Source organism: Tursiops truncatus, chromosome 1 (genome assembly GCF_011762595.2).
Source record: "Tursiops truncatus isolate mTurTru1 chromosome 1, mTurTru1.mat.Y, whole genome shotgun sequence".
NCBI lineage: Eukaryota > Metazoa > Chordata > Mammalia > Artiodactyla > Delphinidae > Tursiops > Tursiops truncatus.
The window spans coordinates 101,582,967-101,599,374 of record NC_047034.1 but is presented as its reverse complement, the minus strand read 5'-3'; the positions used below and the strand labels follow the sequence as shown (position 1 = coordinate 101,599,374).

General features: G+C 43.6%; 1 protein-coding gene and 1 non-coding gene across 11 annotated transcripts in view; both read left to right on the top strand.

Moving 5' to 3' along the window:
* Window positions 1-1,324: 1,324 nt before the first annotated feature.
* The window catches only part of LOC109547366 (uncharacterized), a 24,389-nt gene continuing 9,305 nt past the window's right edge, over window positions 1,325-16,408 (top strand). Inside the window, exons 1-3 of one of the 10 annotated variants that reach the window (XM_019919702.3) lie at window positions 1,325-2,329; window positions 13,065-13,202; window positions 14,638-15,775. In XM_019919702.3, coding sequence (XP_019775261.1) covers window positions 1,905-2,329; window positions 13,065-13,202; window positions 14,638-14,758 — 684 coding nt within the window. In that variant the 5' untranslated portion in view covers window positions 1,325-1,904 and the 3' untranslated portion in view covers window positions 14,759-15,775. The other 9 variants (XM_019919700.3, XM_019919701.3, XR_012334553.1 and 6 more) reach the window with 9 other exon arrangements.
* On the top strand, window positions 2,780-2,864 carry TRNAR-UCU (transfer RNA arginine (anticodon UCU)). The gene is given in 2 exon segments: window positions 2,780-2,816; window positions 2,829-2,864. It is a non-coding gene; the product is annotated as a tRNA-Arg (tRNA).

Genomic DNA, 16,408 nt, shown 5'->3' with positions numbered 1-16,408 from the left:
TTTGTTTTTGTGTTTTTTTCCTGCAGGAATTCTTGGTTCAGGTTGTGTGATGGCAGCTGTTCACAGCATGCACTGCCTGAGAAAATTCAGCTCTTAGATTTAGGAAAGGGGAAGAGAAAAGCTACTGGATCTTTCTCCTTAGATGGTAACTAAATACACATTTTTATTCCTTTTACATACTACCATTGCTGCCTCTAAAGTCAGACTCATTACAAACCACTTATTAATTGTCAGAGAACACACAGAGAGTTTGTTCTGCCATGGCTTTCCCAGGCTTCTAATTGTAAGGCGTAAAAAGTACACCTTGATTGCTCACAGCGTTGGTCACACAAGCCTGGTTTTCTCACACTGTCTGCTAACCCCATATCTTGGTAATGTTTTCCATGACACAGACAAGGCGTTTTGATCTCAACTAGTGAAAGGAATCAAATGTCTAAAAATTCTTTGTTTGATTTATTAAGTGGAATTAAGGACACACGCATCTTTCCTTAGCATGTGATTTCTTTCTCAATTCCCCCTTCCCAGAACTTTTATATATGAGTCTGAATTGTTACTTAATCATATCAATGACTCATCATTTGAGATTTGGCTCCAATGCCCTCAGGAGAATTCCTTTGTATGGTATTCCAAGGAAGCATTAAGTATCACTCCTCCCCTGTTCAGCCATGTGCAATTCCAAGGACCAGTGAAGACTCTGAGATGCCACTAGTGCCTGACACATTTCAGAGTTCAAAAAAGCTTTGTTTAAACCAATACAATTTGAAGTCATTTTCTATTTTAAGGGTTAATTTGGTGTATGTCGGAATTCCTCCTTCCTGCATGTGAGGATATTTGTTTTATTTCATTCATCTTAAAGGGGGCATAACAATGTTTTACATAAAATGCTTACTGTCAAGGAACTTTATGTATTATGGTAGAATGAAAGAGACATGCCTGGCATCAATCAGGGCTCTGCCACTGTTTGGAGAGGCAATGAACGTGGGCCCTTAGCATCCTTGCACATTCTTGCTGAGTGTGCTAAGAATGTAAGATCCTGCTCATTTGGGCCATTCTTCAGAGTTGTGTTTGCAGTGAGCAACCTTGAGGGATGAGGGAATGTCCTTCTGTGGGACAAAGAGCAGGCTTGCTTACTGCTTGCTACAAACTGGTAGGTCCCCCAAGCTCCGCATTCCTCTTCTATAATGCCACCCATTTTGTGTGCAAGCATCCATCTGGGCCCACCTGCTTCGTTCCTGGGAGAACTGGGGTTCAGAGAACCGACACGATCATGTTGACACTGGCTAATGCGGATTCCTCAAAGTTCTTGACACACCAGGGAGGTGTCCCTACACAAGTTATTCAAACTCCTTTAGCTGCAGTTTCCCTTCCTTATAAAGAGGACGATAGTATCTGGCTCATAGCATTGTTGTGGGGTGAAGTTAAATAAGAATGTACAGATCCCGACTCCACTAGACCCTTCCTGGGAGCTCCCTTCCCTCTTTAGAACACGGACGGAGACTGCTTTGCTTTGATGCCTGATGTAGCTGGGCAGCGTGGAATGGAGTGGACCACAGGTCACAGCAGCAGCTCCGCAATTTCTATGTAGGCGGGGCTCAGAAAACCGCAAGCCGATTGGAGCGGGGACCAAGAGTTTTGTATGCAGAGGCGTTTGCAAGGCAGCCACGCGATTTTACTTACATCGTCTCTTTCAAGTGGCTTCGGGGTCTTACTGATGCGAATTACAGGAGCACTGAAAAATACCCCCTCAGACCGACCCTCTGATTCGTGGCGACCGCGCCCTTTCGAGCAGCGGGGAGCTCGTCCGGACTCCGGCTGCGCCGCCTCCTTCGGATGCCGGCTGCCTCCGGAAAGCCACGCGGCCACTCTCGGGCGCGCGCCCCCCGACCGCACACGCCCGCTCACGCATGCTCCCGGCGCTCCCACGCGCGCAGGCCCTTCACCGGCGCCGCCCACGCAGCCTCGTGCTCCGGGCGCGCGGTCTCCGCTGCTGCGCGGCGCCCGCGGAGGCAGTTGCCGGAGCTGGGATGAGCTATCGGAGGATGCTGCAGCGCGGGGCGCGTCGCCCCCCTCAGTCCACCAGAGCCCGGATACCTCAGAAATTCGGCTCTGGGTCTGTGGGGAGCGAAATGCAACCCAAACACCGTTTTACCGAACCCCGCGCAAATAAACACGCACAGGCACTCACACAGACGTCGCCGCGACCCGCGCTTGCCGCGGCGGATCCCGGCCACGGGCGGCCAAGAAAGAGCCCGGGACCCGGGAGGGGCCGCTGCCTACGCCTCAAAGTCCAAGGTGTCGCCGCTCGGGATCGGCCGCTAAAAGGTGCGACGTAAGTGCCCGGCGTCACCGGCCCGGCTTAACGGCTCAACGGCGAGCCTGGGGCCTGCATCGCCGGGGCGGGGCCAGGCCGGGCGGAACCGGCCGCGGGAGAGCGGGTAGGCGGGGGCGATCAGGCAGGAAGGGAGCTGGGGAAGAAGAGCGCGGGCGTGATGTGTCTTGCGCGGCCAGGTACGGCGGTGCCCAGGGCGGGCCGGAGACGGGGCTGCGGCTGTCCTCAGACGCACCAGCCGGCACCCGGCGGACTCGCGCCCGCCCTTCGCTTGCAAGACTCGCCGGTTTCGTTAAGAGGTGGTCTCCGGGTGAGGACGGGTGCTTGCGGCCGGTGTCTGTCAGTGTCCTGGCCTCTGCGATACAGACCGACGGCTAAGGGGGCGGTGGCAAGGGCGCGGGGCCGTCGCCTCTGGCTTAACAGAGCAGATGCGCAGAGAGTCCAACAGGTGGCTCCGTGGCGCAATGGATAGCGCATTGGACTTCTAGAGGCTGAAGACATTCAAAGGTTCCGGGTTCGAGTCCCGGCGGAGTCGCAGTTTTTCCCCCAGTACGTAATTTATTTTCTACACTTGACATTTCTTTCATTTTCCTGAAGGGTTGAACTGGCCTCGCATCATCTGCCCACTGCCTTCGGCTTCTGCAGCTCTTTCACCTCGAGCTGCTCGCACCTCTGGTCTCTCTTTTCCCCTGCTTCCCTGGCTCAGTGGCTCTGGGCCTGGGCCCTGCAGACTCCGGAGCCGGATCCGGGAACTGGGAAGAGCGGCCTGGGCGGCGGCGAAGCAAAGCCTCGCGGTTTCAGCCTGAGCAGAACGCGGGGGAGGCCCGGGTCTAGGGTGTTTTGGGAGACCTGCCCCCAGGTCCCGGGGGTACGCCCCTCGCCAGGAGCGCGCGCGTGGCTGCTAGGGAGGGGTGAGCAAAGGACGAGGAAACGGGCCCACACAGTGAGCTGCCCCTCCAGCCCAGAAGGCTTACGAATTGACATGTACTTGAATCCCCAGTGGGATCCTGTCAGAAATGCAGATTTCTGGGCGTCCCTCTCATTCAGTCGATCAAGGTGGGGCCCAGGAATCTGACTTTCGAATAAAAACGCCCTCTCCCGTCCTCCACGATTCCGGTGCAAAGAGACCCGAGGTCCACTCTGCTTGTCAGCTGCTCTAGGCAGGGATGACTATCTTGTACTTCTTCTCCTGACAGTTCATAGCTTTGCACGAGGTTAGGGTTCCACCTCGCTAAAGGCGAATGAATGAATGAATGAAATTTTAAAAACTCATTGTAACAAACAAGTCATGCAAAAAAATACAAAATCCAAAATTGTCAAAAAAGGTACAGGGAAGAGTAAACATCCTTGTTCTTCCTGTATCCCAGCCTTTCAATTCTCTATAAGCCATCAGTGAAAATGGTTTCTTGGAAGTATTTTCAGATTTATTTTATGCACATGTCAGCATTTCTATATCTATTCTCTTTCTTTGTGTTTGTTGATGTTACTGATATAGGTGACATAGCATTACGATTGGTAGTATATTATGCTTGCTAGTTCACTTATTAATACAATAGAGCTGCCTTGTTCCATTGTACCTAATGATTTAATAGTCCCCAATAGTTGGTCGTTTAAGTGTCCAGTATTTTCCTGTTACAAACAATGTTTCAGTGAACATCCTTATTCGTACATCATTGTACACAAGTGCAAACGTATCTGTAGGATAGATTCCTAGGAAGTTGAATTGCTGTGTCAAAGGTTTATTTGTGCATTCTTTGATAGATACTGCCAAGTTGCTCTCATAGAGATTGTATCCATTTTACTCTCACTAACAATGATAAAAGTGGCATTTCAAATTAGTGTAGAAGAGGAAGAAGGTTCATTATCAGTGGTTCTGGGACAAAATTCCCACTTCACTCCTTTTACAAAAGTATATTCTGGATGAAGAAAATACAGGTATAAAAATAAAACCAGGAAAAGCACTAAAATAAAACGTGATGAAGTTATTTAATAAACTGAGTGCAATAGAAGAATTTAAAAAATTGATAAATACAAATATATGAATTTCTCTAAGACAAAAAATAAGGTACCGTAAACAAAATCAAAAAAACTGGGAAAGAATAATTACAATACATATCACAAAAAAAGGGCTGGTTTCCTTAAAATGTAAATAACTCCTACAAACCAGTAAGAAAACGACCAACGATGCAATAGAAAAATGACCAAACTCAAGAACAGATAAATTACAAAAAAGAAATACAAATTATTGTATGTATAAAAAGATGCTCACCTTCATTCATAACAAGACATGGATTGAAACTACAACTAGAAACCATCTTTCAGCTGTTTCATAACATGTAGGGTATGTTGTTGGTGAGATTTACATTTAATTTTCTTCTGTAAATGCAGCATTGTTTAAAATGGCCTCCGGAATTCCCTGGCAATCCAGTGGTTGGGACTTCACGCTTTCACTGCCAAGGGCCCGGGTTTGATCCCTGGTCAGGGAACTAAGGTCCTACAAGATCCCTGCACGGTGGGTAAAAACAAAACATTTTTTTTAATAGAATGGCCTCAAGCTGGAAATAACCTACATGTCCATCAATAATGAACTGTTTGAAGAAAGTAAGGTAGAGCCTTGTAATTGAATTGAATACAACGCAGACGTTTAAAAAATGAGGAAGATCCATATATACTGCTATGGAAAAATAACCAAGATTATATGAAAAAAATTGATACGTAAATGAGTACTTAATATTCTTTTTATGTTAAGTAATGCTAATAATAATAATAGTAATAATGTATATTAGCATGACTGTGTGTGCAGAGAAAATTTCTGGAAGGATATATGAACGGTTAACAGTGCTGGGCAGGAGGGACAGTGGTATGAAGGGTGGGGGTCTTTTTACTGATTGCCTGTTTGTAATGTTTGAGTCGTTTTCATAATAAGCCTATCTTATCCTTGTAATAAGTTAATTTTAAAAAGATAGAGCAAAAAAATTCCTAAGCTAATGAGGAAGGAATAAAAAGCATTTGGTGCCTGTTCTTAAGTTCACTTTCCAGTAGTCAGCCCTGATACTGCTTATCCATTAAAGATTTTCTGAATTTGATTTAACAAACATTTATTAACTCCTTATGTTCTGCTCCGTGCTGGATCTCAGCCATAAATACACCCTTTAGGAGCTCCTCCTACTAAGCATAGAGAAATATGTAAACAAGATATCTCTTTACAAGGTGATTCCAGCAGGGACCATGTCCTGAAGGTCTTGTACACCATGTTAAGGAGTGTGGACTTCACCCTAAAGGCAATAGGAAACCATTGCCTAGCTTTTTTCTTTTTTAAAGTTTTTTTTTTTTTTTTTTAGATGTTGGGGGTAGGAGTTTATTAATTTATTTTTGCTGTGTTGGGTCTTCGTTTCTGTGCAAGGGCTTTCTCTAGTTGTGGCAAGTGGGGGCCACTCTTCATCGCGGTGTGCGGGCCTCTCACTATCGCAGCCTCTCTTGTTGCGGAGCACAGGCTCCAGATGTGCAGGCTCAGTAATTGTGGCTCACGGGCCTAGTTGCCCCGCGGCATATGGGATCCTCCCAGACTAGGGCTTGAACCCGTGTCCCCTGCATTAGCAGGCAGATTCTCAACCACTGCGCCACCAGGGAGGCCCCACCTTTTTCCTTTTAAATTTTTCTTATAGAAGTATAGTTGAGTTACCATGTATCAGGTGTCTGGCAAATTGATTCAGTTATACATATACATATACATATGCATTCTTTTTCAGATTATTTTCCAATATAGGTTATTACAAGATACTGAGTATAGTTCCCTGTGCTATACAGCAGGTCCTTGTTGTTTATCTATTTCATATATAGTAGTCTCTGTCGATTAATCCCAAATTTCCCTCCCCCCCTTTCCCCTTTGGTAACCATAAGTTTGTTTTCTTTAGTTGTGAGTCTATTTCTGTTTTGTAAATAAGTTCATTTGTATCATTTTTAAGATTCCACATATAAGTGATATCATATGATATTTGTCTTTCTCTGACTTCACTTAGTATGGTAATCTCTAGGTCCATCCATGTTGCTGCAAATGGCATTATTTTTTTATGGCTGAGTAATATTCCATTATATATATATGGAATATATAATATTAATATAATATATAATATTCCTTGGTGGTCCAGTGGATAAGACTCCACACTCCCAATGCAGGTGGCCTGGGTTCGATCCCTGGTCAGGGAACTAGATCCTGCATGCATGCGGCAACTAAGAAGTCCGCATGCCACAGCTAAGAAGCCCGCATGCCACAACTAAAAAGCCTGCATGCCACAACTAAAAGATCCCACATGCCACAATGAAGATCCCACGTGCCACAGCTAAGACCTGGCACAGCCAAAATAAATTAAAAAATAAATATATTTTTAAAATTCTATACATAACACCCCCCCCCACATCTTCTTTACCCATTCTTCTGTTGGTGGACATTTAGATTGTGTCCATGTCTTGGCTATTATAAATAATGCTGCTGTGAACATCAGGGTGCATGTATCTTTTTGAGTTAGAGTTTTCTCCAAATATATGCCCAGGAATGGGATTGCTGGATCATATGGTAACTCTATTTTTAGTTTTTTAAAGAACCTCCATACTGTTCTCCATAGTGGCTGTGCCAATTTACATTCCTGCTAACAGTGTAGGAGGGTTCCTTTTTCTCCACACCCTCTCCAGCATTTATTATTTGTAGACTTTTTAATGATGGCCGTAATGACTGGTGTGAGGTGATACCTCATTGTAGTTTTGATTTGCGTTTCACTAATAATTAGTGATGTTGAGCATCTTTTCATGTGACTGTTGGCCCTCTGTATGTCCTCTTTGGAGAAATGTCTGTTTAGGTCTTCTACCCATTTTTTTTATTGGGTTGTTTTTTAGATATTAAGCTGTATGAGCTGTTTGTATATTCTGGAAGTTAATCCCTTGTTGGTAGCGTCGTTTGCAAATATCTTCTCCCAGTCCGTAAGTTGTCTTTTTGTTTTGTCTATGGTTTCCTTTGGTGTGCAAAACCTTTTAAGTTTAATTTTGCCCCATTTGTTTATTTTTGTTTTTATTTCCATTACTCTAGGAAACAAGTCCAAAAAAATATTGCTGCGATTTATGTCAAAGAGTATCCTTCCTATGTTTTCCTCTAGGAGTTTTATAGTATCCAGTCTTACATTTAGGTCTTTAATCCATTTTGAGTTTATTTTTTATATGGTGTTAGAGAATACTCTAATTTCATTCTTAAACATGTAGCTGTCCCCTTTTTCCCAGCACCATTTATTGAAGAGACTGTCTTTTCTTCATAGATTATTCTTGACTGCTTTGTCATAGATTAATTTTGACCATAGTGTGTGGGTTTATTTCTGGGCTTTCTATCCTGTTCTGTTGATCTAGGTGTCTGTTTCTGTGCCAGTATCATACTGTTTTGATGACTGTAGCTTTGTAGTATAGTCTGAAGTCAGGGCGCATGATTCCTCCAGCTCTGTTCTTTCTCGGGATTATTTTGGCTATTATTATTTTTGGAGTCTTTTGTGTTTCCTACAAATTAAAAATTTTTTTGTTCCAGGTCTGTGAAAAATACCATTGGTAATTTGGGATTGTGTTGAGTCTGTAGATTGCCTTGGGTAGTATGGCCATTTTAACAGTATTGATTCTTCCAATCCAAGAACATGGTATATCTTTCCAGCTGTTTGTGTGGTCTTCAATTTCTTTCATCAGTGTCTTATAGTTTTCGGAGTGCAGGTCTTTTGACTCCTTAGATAGGTTTGACTCCTTAGATATCACTTATATGTGGAATCTTAAAAAATGATACAAATGGGGCTTCCCTGGTGGCGCAGTTGTTGAGAGTCCGCCTACTGATGCAGGGGACACGGGTTTGTGCCCCAATCTGGGAAGATCCCACATGCCGCAGAGCGGCTGGGCCTGTGAGCCATGGACGCTGGGCCTGCGCATCTGGAGCCTGTGCTCCGCGATGGGAGAGGCCACAACAGTGAGAGGCCCGCGTACTGCAAAAAAAAAAAAAAAGATACAAATGAACTTATTTACAAAACAGATACCTAGGCATCTTATTCTTTTTTTAAAAAATTTTTTTAATTTTTATGGCTGTGTCGGGTCTTAGTTGTGGCATGCAGGATCTTTGTCAAGGCATGCAGGATCTTTTGCTGCAGCATGCGGGCTCTTCATTGCAGTGCGTGGGCTTCTCTCTAGTTGTGGTGTGCGGGTTTTGTCTTCTGTAGTTGTGGCATGTGGGCTCCAGAGTGCATGAGCTCTGAAGTTTGTGGCACACGGGCTCTCTAGTTGAGGCGCACGAGCTCAGTAGTTGTAGCACGTGGGCATAGTTGCCCCACAGCATGTGGGATCTTAGTTCCCCAACCACGGATTGAACCCGTGTCCCCTGCATTGGAAGGCAGATTCTTTACCACTGGACCACCAGGGAAGTCCCTCTTATTCTTTTTGATGTGATGGTAAATGGGATTGTTTCCTTAATTCTTCATTCTGATACTTCGTTGTTAGTGTATAGAAATGCAGCAGGTTTCTGTATATTAATTGTGTATCCTGCAACTTTACTGAATTCATTGATGAGCTCTAGTCATTTTCTGGTGGCACCTTTAGGATTCTCTATGTATAGTATCATGTCATCTGCAAACAGTGACAATTTTACTTCTTCCTTTCCAATTTGGATTCCTTTTATTTCCTTTTTTTCTCTGATCGCTTGTCTAGGACTTCCAAAACTATGTTGAATAAAAGTGGCAAGAGTGGGCATCCTTGTCTTGTTACTGATCTTAGAGGGAATGCTTTCAGCTTTTTATCATTGAGTATGATGTTAGCTGTGGGTTTGGATGTGTGTTCTGTATCAGCCCTCTGTTCACATTGTGGCTTCCAGGCTGGAACAGCACAAGACAGGAGGCTCTACAACCAGTTCAGGGCAGTTAAGGTCATCTAGGTAAGAAAATTATGAGGGCTGGAACTAGGGAGGTGTTTGGGGAGTGTGATAAGTACACAAATTGGAGAGAGATTAAAGGAGTCCAAATTGATGGGACTTGATGAATTAAGGGATATATAGAGGAGAGAAAGGGAACAGTCAGAAAAGACTCCCATTTCTAATTAGGGCAGATGAGTGGATGCTGAAACAGTCACAAAGGAGACAGAAGGAGAGAGAAGTGGGTTTTGGGGAAAACTAAGTTCCTATTTCTATGTGTTGAGCCTGAGGTCTCTGTGGAACATCCTGGAGAAGATGTACAGTTGGCGGTTGATATTCAATGCCGAGGACATGGCAAGCTCTCAATAAATATTTATTGAATGAAAGAACTAAAGGAAAGTAAATATGTAGGGAGAGAGGAAAGGAAAAGAAGGTCTGCAGCTGAGGAGACTGATCTAGGCTTGAGATTTAAAATTTATTCACCTACAGATGGCATTTTAAGCTCTGGACACAGGTGAGATTGTGCAAGGAGAGTATAGATCGAGTAAGGAGAGATGAAGGTTGAAGACAGAAACCCAGAGCACAGACAGTTGAAGGATAGGCAAAGAATGAGTTCTTCAAAGAGAACAAAAAGGGTAGCTAGAGAGTTAGGAAGAAAACCAGGAGAAGAAAGCATTATCTCCAAGAACTGATGGAGCAAGTTTCCTCTTCAGGAGAACGGAGTCAAGAGGAAAAGGAAGACATCTCACGTTTTTGTAAACACCTGCTTTATGCCAGCAACTTTATTTAACCCTTGCCATTTAATTATCCCTCCAATCCTAAGAAGTATGAATTATCTCTATTTTATGGATGAGGAAGTTAGGGTGCGAAGATGTTATGGGGGTAAGGTGAAAGGATTAGCCTCGGCATGATGGAAAAGTGCCTGCTCTTCTGAGGCAAGTAGGAAGAGGGCAGAGGAAAAAGCATGAAGGTGGAGAAGGGAAAATCATAGGTGTTCATGTTTGAGGACCTATTTCCTTTGTGCCCTCTTTCACTGCTATACCTCACACACCCAGGATTCCAGGAAGGTAGTCACAAAGTGGGAGCTGCCCCAAAGGTGGAGACATTCCCATCCTGTGCCACCTGTACCCAGTACAGACTCTAAAGACCAGCGGCTAGGGGTGGTTTCATTCCAGCTTCCTCTTGGGCTTTGTACATCCATCAGCATTTTTAAAATATTCTACAACTTCATCCACCTTCTATTCTATTCTATATATATATATATATATATATTTTTTTTTTTTTCTCTTTGAGTACTGGCTTTGTGCAAGGAACCATATTGGAAAGAAATACAAAGTTGAGTAAGAGTGCATTTTCTTACTCAACTTTTCGTCCTAGTGAGGGACAGGGGGCCATGGATTGGTGATTCCATTAATTAGGGTTGGTTTTGCTATGAGTGACAGGAAACCAAAGTAACAGTGGATTTGGCAAGCTAGAGGTTTCTTTTTTGTTTTAAATAAATTTATTTATTTTCAGCTGCATTTGTTCTTTGTTGCTGTGTGCGGGCTTTCTCTAGTTGCAGCAGGCAGGGGCTACTCTTCATTGTGGTGCGCGGGCTTCTCATTGCGGTGGCTTCTCATTGCAGAGCACGGGCTCTAGGTGCGCGGGCTTCAGTAGTTGTGGCACGTGAGCTTAGTTGCTCTGCGGCATGTGGGATCTTCCTGGACCAGGGCTCGAATCCTTGTACCCTGCACTGGCAGGCCGATTCCTAACCACTGCGCCACCAGGGAAGTCCAAGATAGAGGTTTCTTTCTCATGTGAAAGTCCGGGGAATGGCAGCTGCTTGATCATGAGACCCAGGCTCCTTATTCTTCCATCTTCAACATGCAGGTTCCACCTCATGGTCCAAGATGATTGCTCCTGCCCCTGCCATCAGGTCAGCATACTAGTTAGTGGGGAGAAGATAAAGGGACAGAGCCCCATTCCAAGCTCACCCTTCTTTGAAGGACACCTCCCAGAAGTTGCACATACCACATTCACTCACATCCCATGGAAAGGTGGGAATCTTAGCTTTTTTTTTTTCCCCCAAGGTGGACACAGTCCCAGCTAAAAACCATGTGTTCTGTAACTGTAAAAGAAAGGGGAAAAAACGCAGTTTCTGCTGTTGATGCTGAAATAGGTATGCAGATAGCTATAGTGCAAGGCTAAAATGAAAGTGTGACAGTTACACGTACTAGCTCTGTGACATGAGGCAGGTTACTTAACCTTTCTGTGCCTCGGTTTCTTCATTCATAAAATGATGAGGTTAATAGTAGCACCTACCTCTTAGGTTTACCTAAAGGTAACCTAAATTGTTACATATGTATGTAATATGTTTCATATGTACATACATACATAATGGTTACATAAAGTAAGTTGAAAGTCCTTAGAACAGTGCCTGGCACTTAAGTAAGTGCTATATAGTGTTTATTAAAAACAAAGTAAAAATAAGCACAAATGGAAATTTCAAGAATGTACATATCGGTGGGGAAAAATCTGAAAAAATATTTTATGAAGAAATGTAGAGTGTCAGCTCAGTGATGCCTGGGATGGTCTCATTCCTTCCCTGGGCACCGCCAGCACCTGGCACATTGCCTTGCACAGAGTAGATGCTCAAACTACTGGTTTCTGAATGGGCTTGAAAGGTCAGTAGTATTTTGTTAGGCGAGTTGGAGGCAAGGAAAATATTTTAGGTGGAGTTACCCATATGAACAAAGATAAAAGGTGAAAACTCACTGTATCCAGCACAGTAGCTGGCATGCACAGCACTTGGTATATGTTGACTGACCACTCAATATCAACTAGTTTGGTTTGGCTGAAATCTGTCGGGTCTAGGCAGAAAGACACATCACTTTAGAGAATTTAATATGGGGAATTGTCACACAGGTGATGAAAGTGTAGGCAACCCAGATATTGCAATAGTAGGAAACCTCTATCACCCCTAGTGCCAGGGGGATAATGAGAGGAGACGGTGTTCCCAGAACCCAGAATCCTGGGGTATCCAATGGTGGGAGGTTGCCTGGTGGGAGGTGGGAGATGGCAGAGCTGCAACCCAACCCAAGGCAGAGAGGGAGAGAAATACCCTGACTTCTTGCTTCTCCTCCCCTTGTCTTAGGTCAGTGTCTCACTGCAAAGTCATTTGGCATCTGGGAAATGTCATTTCCTGTAGTCGAGAGCAGAGCAGTGAGAGAAATAGGCAGATGACCAGCACAAATGAAGTTTGGAGCATGAGCGGGGAGTGATGAATATAAACCCCTGGTGGTGTCATTTTAGTCTTGAATGTCAGATCTTGAATGTAGGGGTTTCCTCATGTTTTGTTAGGCAGAGGTAGGCCATAGAAGGTAAAAAAGCAAAAAGGCATCACTAAAACTGTTTTAGGAAGGCTTCCCCAATGGGGAAGATGGAGAACAGGGAATAGTAGCTTCCCTTTGAGTACCTGTCACGTGCTAGGCACGGTGCTAAGCACTTATTCATCTCAGAAAGATGATGTATCTGGTTCTGGATATGTTGAGTTTGAGATGACGTCACGATACATGTATGGGCGTATCACATAGAACAGGAACTGTGCATCTGGAGCAGGGGTGTAGAAGTGTAAGGATGGAGACTTTGGAGCCTTCCGCGGAGAGGTGAGAGCAATGCAGAAGGAGAGGGAGGACGAGACATTCAAGTTAGACAGTATAGCGGAAGAAGCTAAGAGGGTAGGCATTATGGGGGACCAACGAGCAGTGGGCAGAGTAAGAAAACCAGTGAAGGGAAAAAGAATAAAGGGATAGGAGAAGCTGAAAGTTCATCTTCCCGCAGGAGCAAAGGGAAGCTGGAGCTTCAAGAAGGAAAGTCAGGAGTGTCAAATAACATTTCCTTGCCAGAAGAGATGAAGACAGAGGGAAAAGCTATTGAATATAGCAGCTGGATGCATGGAGGAATCGTTTCTCTAGACAGGTGAGGTCACAGAAGGAAAAGTGGGCGTTTCCTTGGCTGGGAGTGGCAGGTGAGAGTATCAGAAAAAGAAAGAAGAAAGAACAAGACTAGTGGCACCTACAAAGACATGTCTGACCAACGGATCCAGATTGATTAGGGAGGAAGAGGTATCCTAATGGGGGTGGAGGATTGGGAGAATGAGAGGGGCTGAAATACTTGAGATCATGAGTTCACAGTCTTTGGAGGTGGGGCCCAGGCATCAGTACTTTTGGAGCCACCTCGAATAATTCCAAAGTGCATTCAAGGTTGGGTTAGAGGGAACTGGAGGGAAGGCTAACAGGATAACAGATTGGGGTAGTCAGAGTTCAGTATCTTGGCCAGTTTCAAGTAAGTCCATGATGGTGACTGACTGAGGTGGAGTGGAATTGAGGGTAACTGGAATCGATGAGATTGAGCTTGAAGGAAATGCAGGCTCATCTTGATTAAAATGCCTTCGGCTGAATCGGGATAATGATTTTCACTAAAGGAAAAACCAAGAGGCAACCCTAAAGGACTACAGTCAGGTAAAATATGTGAAAAGCGTTTAAGTTGTGATTCATCCAGCAGTCACCAAAGCACAGGTAGAGGCACTGAGCCAGTTGTGTATCTTTTCATCTCACTTTATTTGACATCCACTCCCTCCTGGCAGGTGAGGGCAGCTGACAGTTGAAGGTGGGTAAAGTGGCAGATTTGGCTGGAAGGGCAGATGTTATAGATAAATCGGCCAAGGTTTTGATGAGCTTCACATTACAGAATTAAGCCATGACCTGTTATCATTGTCTCATAGCCAGCCATTTTGGTGTGTGTGTGTACACATATATAAAAATGGGAAAAAATAGGTCTTCCTGATAATACCAAGATATAGAAAACTTTTATTAACTACAATGTGTACCTTGTTTTTGTTCTCTTTAGTACACTACTCCTGTGAACTTCCCTGGGTTATGGGGGTGGAGTAGATGTAGGAGGGTGGGGCTGAACAAAACTTCACATAAATTTTTTTTCATATAGATGACTGCGTGCACATATTTCTTTCCTACCATTTAAAAAGGTTGAGGAACACCGCTCAAAGTCATTTATAGTATCCCTCACTGCATATGAGAGCTAAAATTCATATGGTAATTGGACTAAATCTAACCATAGTTTTCATATCCATATTTCATTTTTCTTCCCTTAATGAACAAAACCTCAGAACTTCAATACATTGCATGGGGTTTGAGGTCAGGATTTTGGTGCCTGAAACCTACCAGTTCCTGCTTTGCAATTCTGCCAAGGAGGTTGTAATCATAAGGAAGATGAGCCAATGGAAAAGAGAGTATACCACTCATGGAACAGCTTTAGAGGAGCAGCCCCGACCGCAGGATTTCTCAGGTAAGCCGAGATTGAATGACATGTTCCTATCATCCCCTGCCATTCACAGAGAAAGCCTGGCTCAAGAAGGCCCCAAGTCTAATTTCCCACCTCGTTTGGAAGAGAGGATGAGAGGCCTGCCCTCTAATAGGGCAAAAGTGACTGACTGCAGATCGTTTCTGACCTGTTAATACAGCAACTTTGTTCATTTGTAAAACTACAGCTCAGTGAGTATCCTGGGCTCACTTCAATCTGGTTAGCAACTCCTCTTCCCTCAGGAGGGGTGACTAGGAAGGAGGCAGGTGGGGAAGAGCAGGACTTCCTAAACACTATGCAGTGCCAAAGTGTGTGGGTCATGTTTTGGCTTTATAGCAATTTCTATGCTATACTACCATTAAACTGAAGATAAATTTCAATTGTCATCATGCTTTTAAAAGAAAATATTACAAGGTGTCAGGCATGTCAGGGAATGTCTTAGGCCTTCCAGATCTGCTCAGCAGCCCGCTGAATACCACTGAGCGACCTCATTCGATACCATGTAGAGCAAAAATCACCTAGCTAAGCCCTGACCCACTGAATCATGAGATACAATAAAACAGTGGTTGTTCTGAATCACTGAGTCTTGGGGCAATTCTATGCAGCGATAATTGGAATGAACATACATCATCCACCACCCATCACCTGAACCTAAAATAGTTTTGCCTTTTTCACAGTTGGTGTTCAGTATTTATTGATGACCATTTCCCTTTCAGAACCTCCTCCACTGTCATCTAAAAATTCACATTTCATAGTTTGAGACATTCCAGTTCTTTGATAAAACACTGATCTGCTTAAGACATTTAATTGCAGGTCATGCTACTGACCCTGCTTCTGGGAAGCTATTAGAAATTGAAAGCATTCATTCTTCACTTAAGCTGTGTAACAATGAGACCTGAATTGTACATTCTAGTCAGATGCTTGGGGAGTTCATAAATCATTTTGTTTCAATACTAACTGAACGCTTTCAATAAGATGTTGTAGGTAGTTATTCTGAACAGTAGTTGTCATTGCTTGAGGGATTGAACTGAATGAGCATCTGCACATATTCCAGAAGTGGTACTGAAAATTTTTTTCATGTGATGTTTTCTTATAATTTGCTATTTCTGAGAGTGGGACCCCTTGAATTTATCCCAGTTGCTCAAAGTTTCATTAAACGTTTCTATACAGTCTTTCTTCCTTTTAAAACCCTGCCATTTATCCTCTGGACAGCCAAGCATGGCCTGTAGTCTGACATCCTTGTTATGAGACCCATGCAACACTTCTTCAGGTCTTAAAAATAGGTATAATGGTGTTTCTCTAAAGCAGCTGTTTTGTTTTTATATTATGGCAGAACACTGAACACAGAGCTGATTTTTGTGTTAGATGCCAGGAAGCTCAGAGCTTGCCTTCATCAACTGTTAGTTTTCTAACTTCTTCCATCTTCATTTTCCTTTCCCTAATTTCCTCACTTTAGAAAATCAAAAAAAAACTAGCTTTGTAGGCTTTTTTTTTTTTTTTAATAAGCTGTCTTAAAAGCACTTCAGAAATCTTTCAAGACTGTAAGGTATTCTGAAGGCCCTCCTTTCATTAGCACACTACATCAGCACTTTGTACGCTTTACAATGCTTTTCATTTGAGAAGTCAATGTACTTCTGATAGTCATTAAGCCTTAAAATAGTTCCAGTAAGTGGACTGAGTTTAGTGACAGAAGCCAAAGTCACTAAAACTTTTTCTCAACAGTTGCTTTGCTTAAAAAAACAAGACAAATACATACATTATTCAAGTACAGACTTTTGTAGAAGGCTGGGAGCACTAAGAGACTT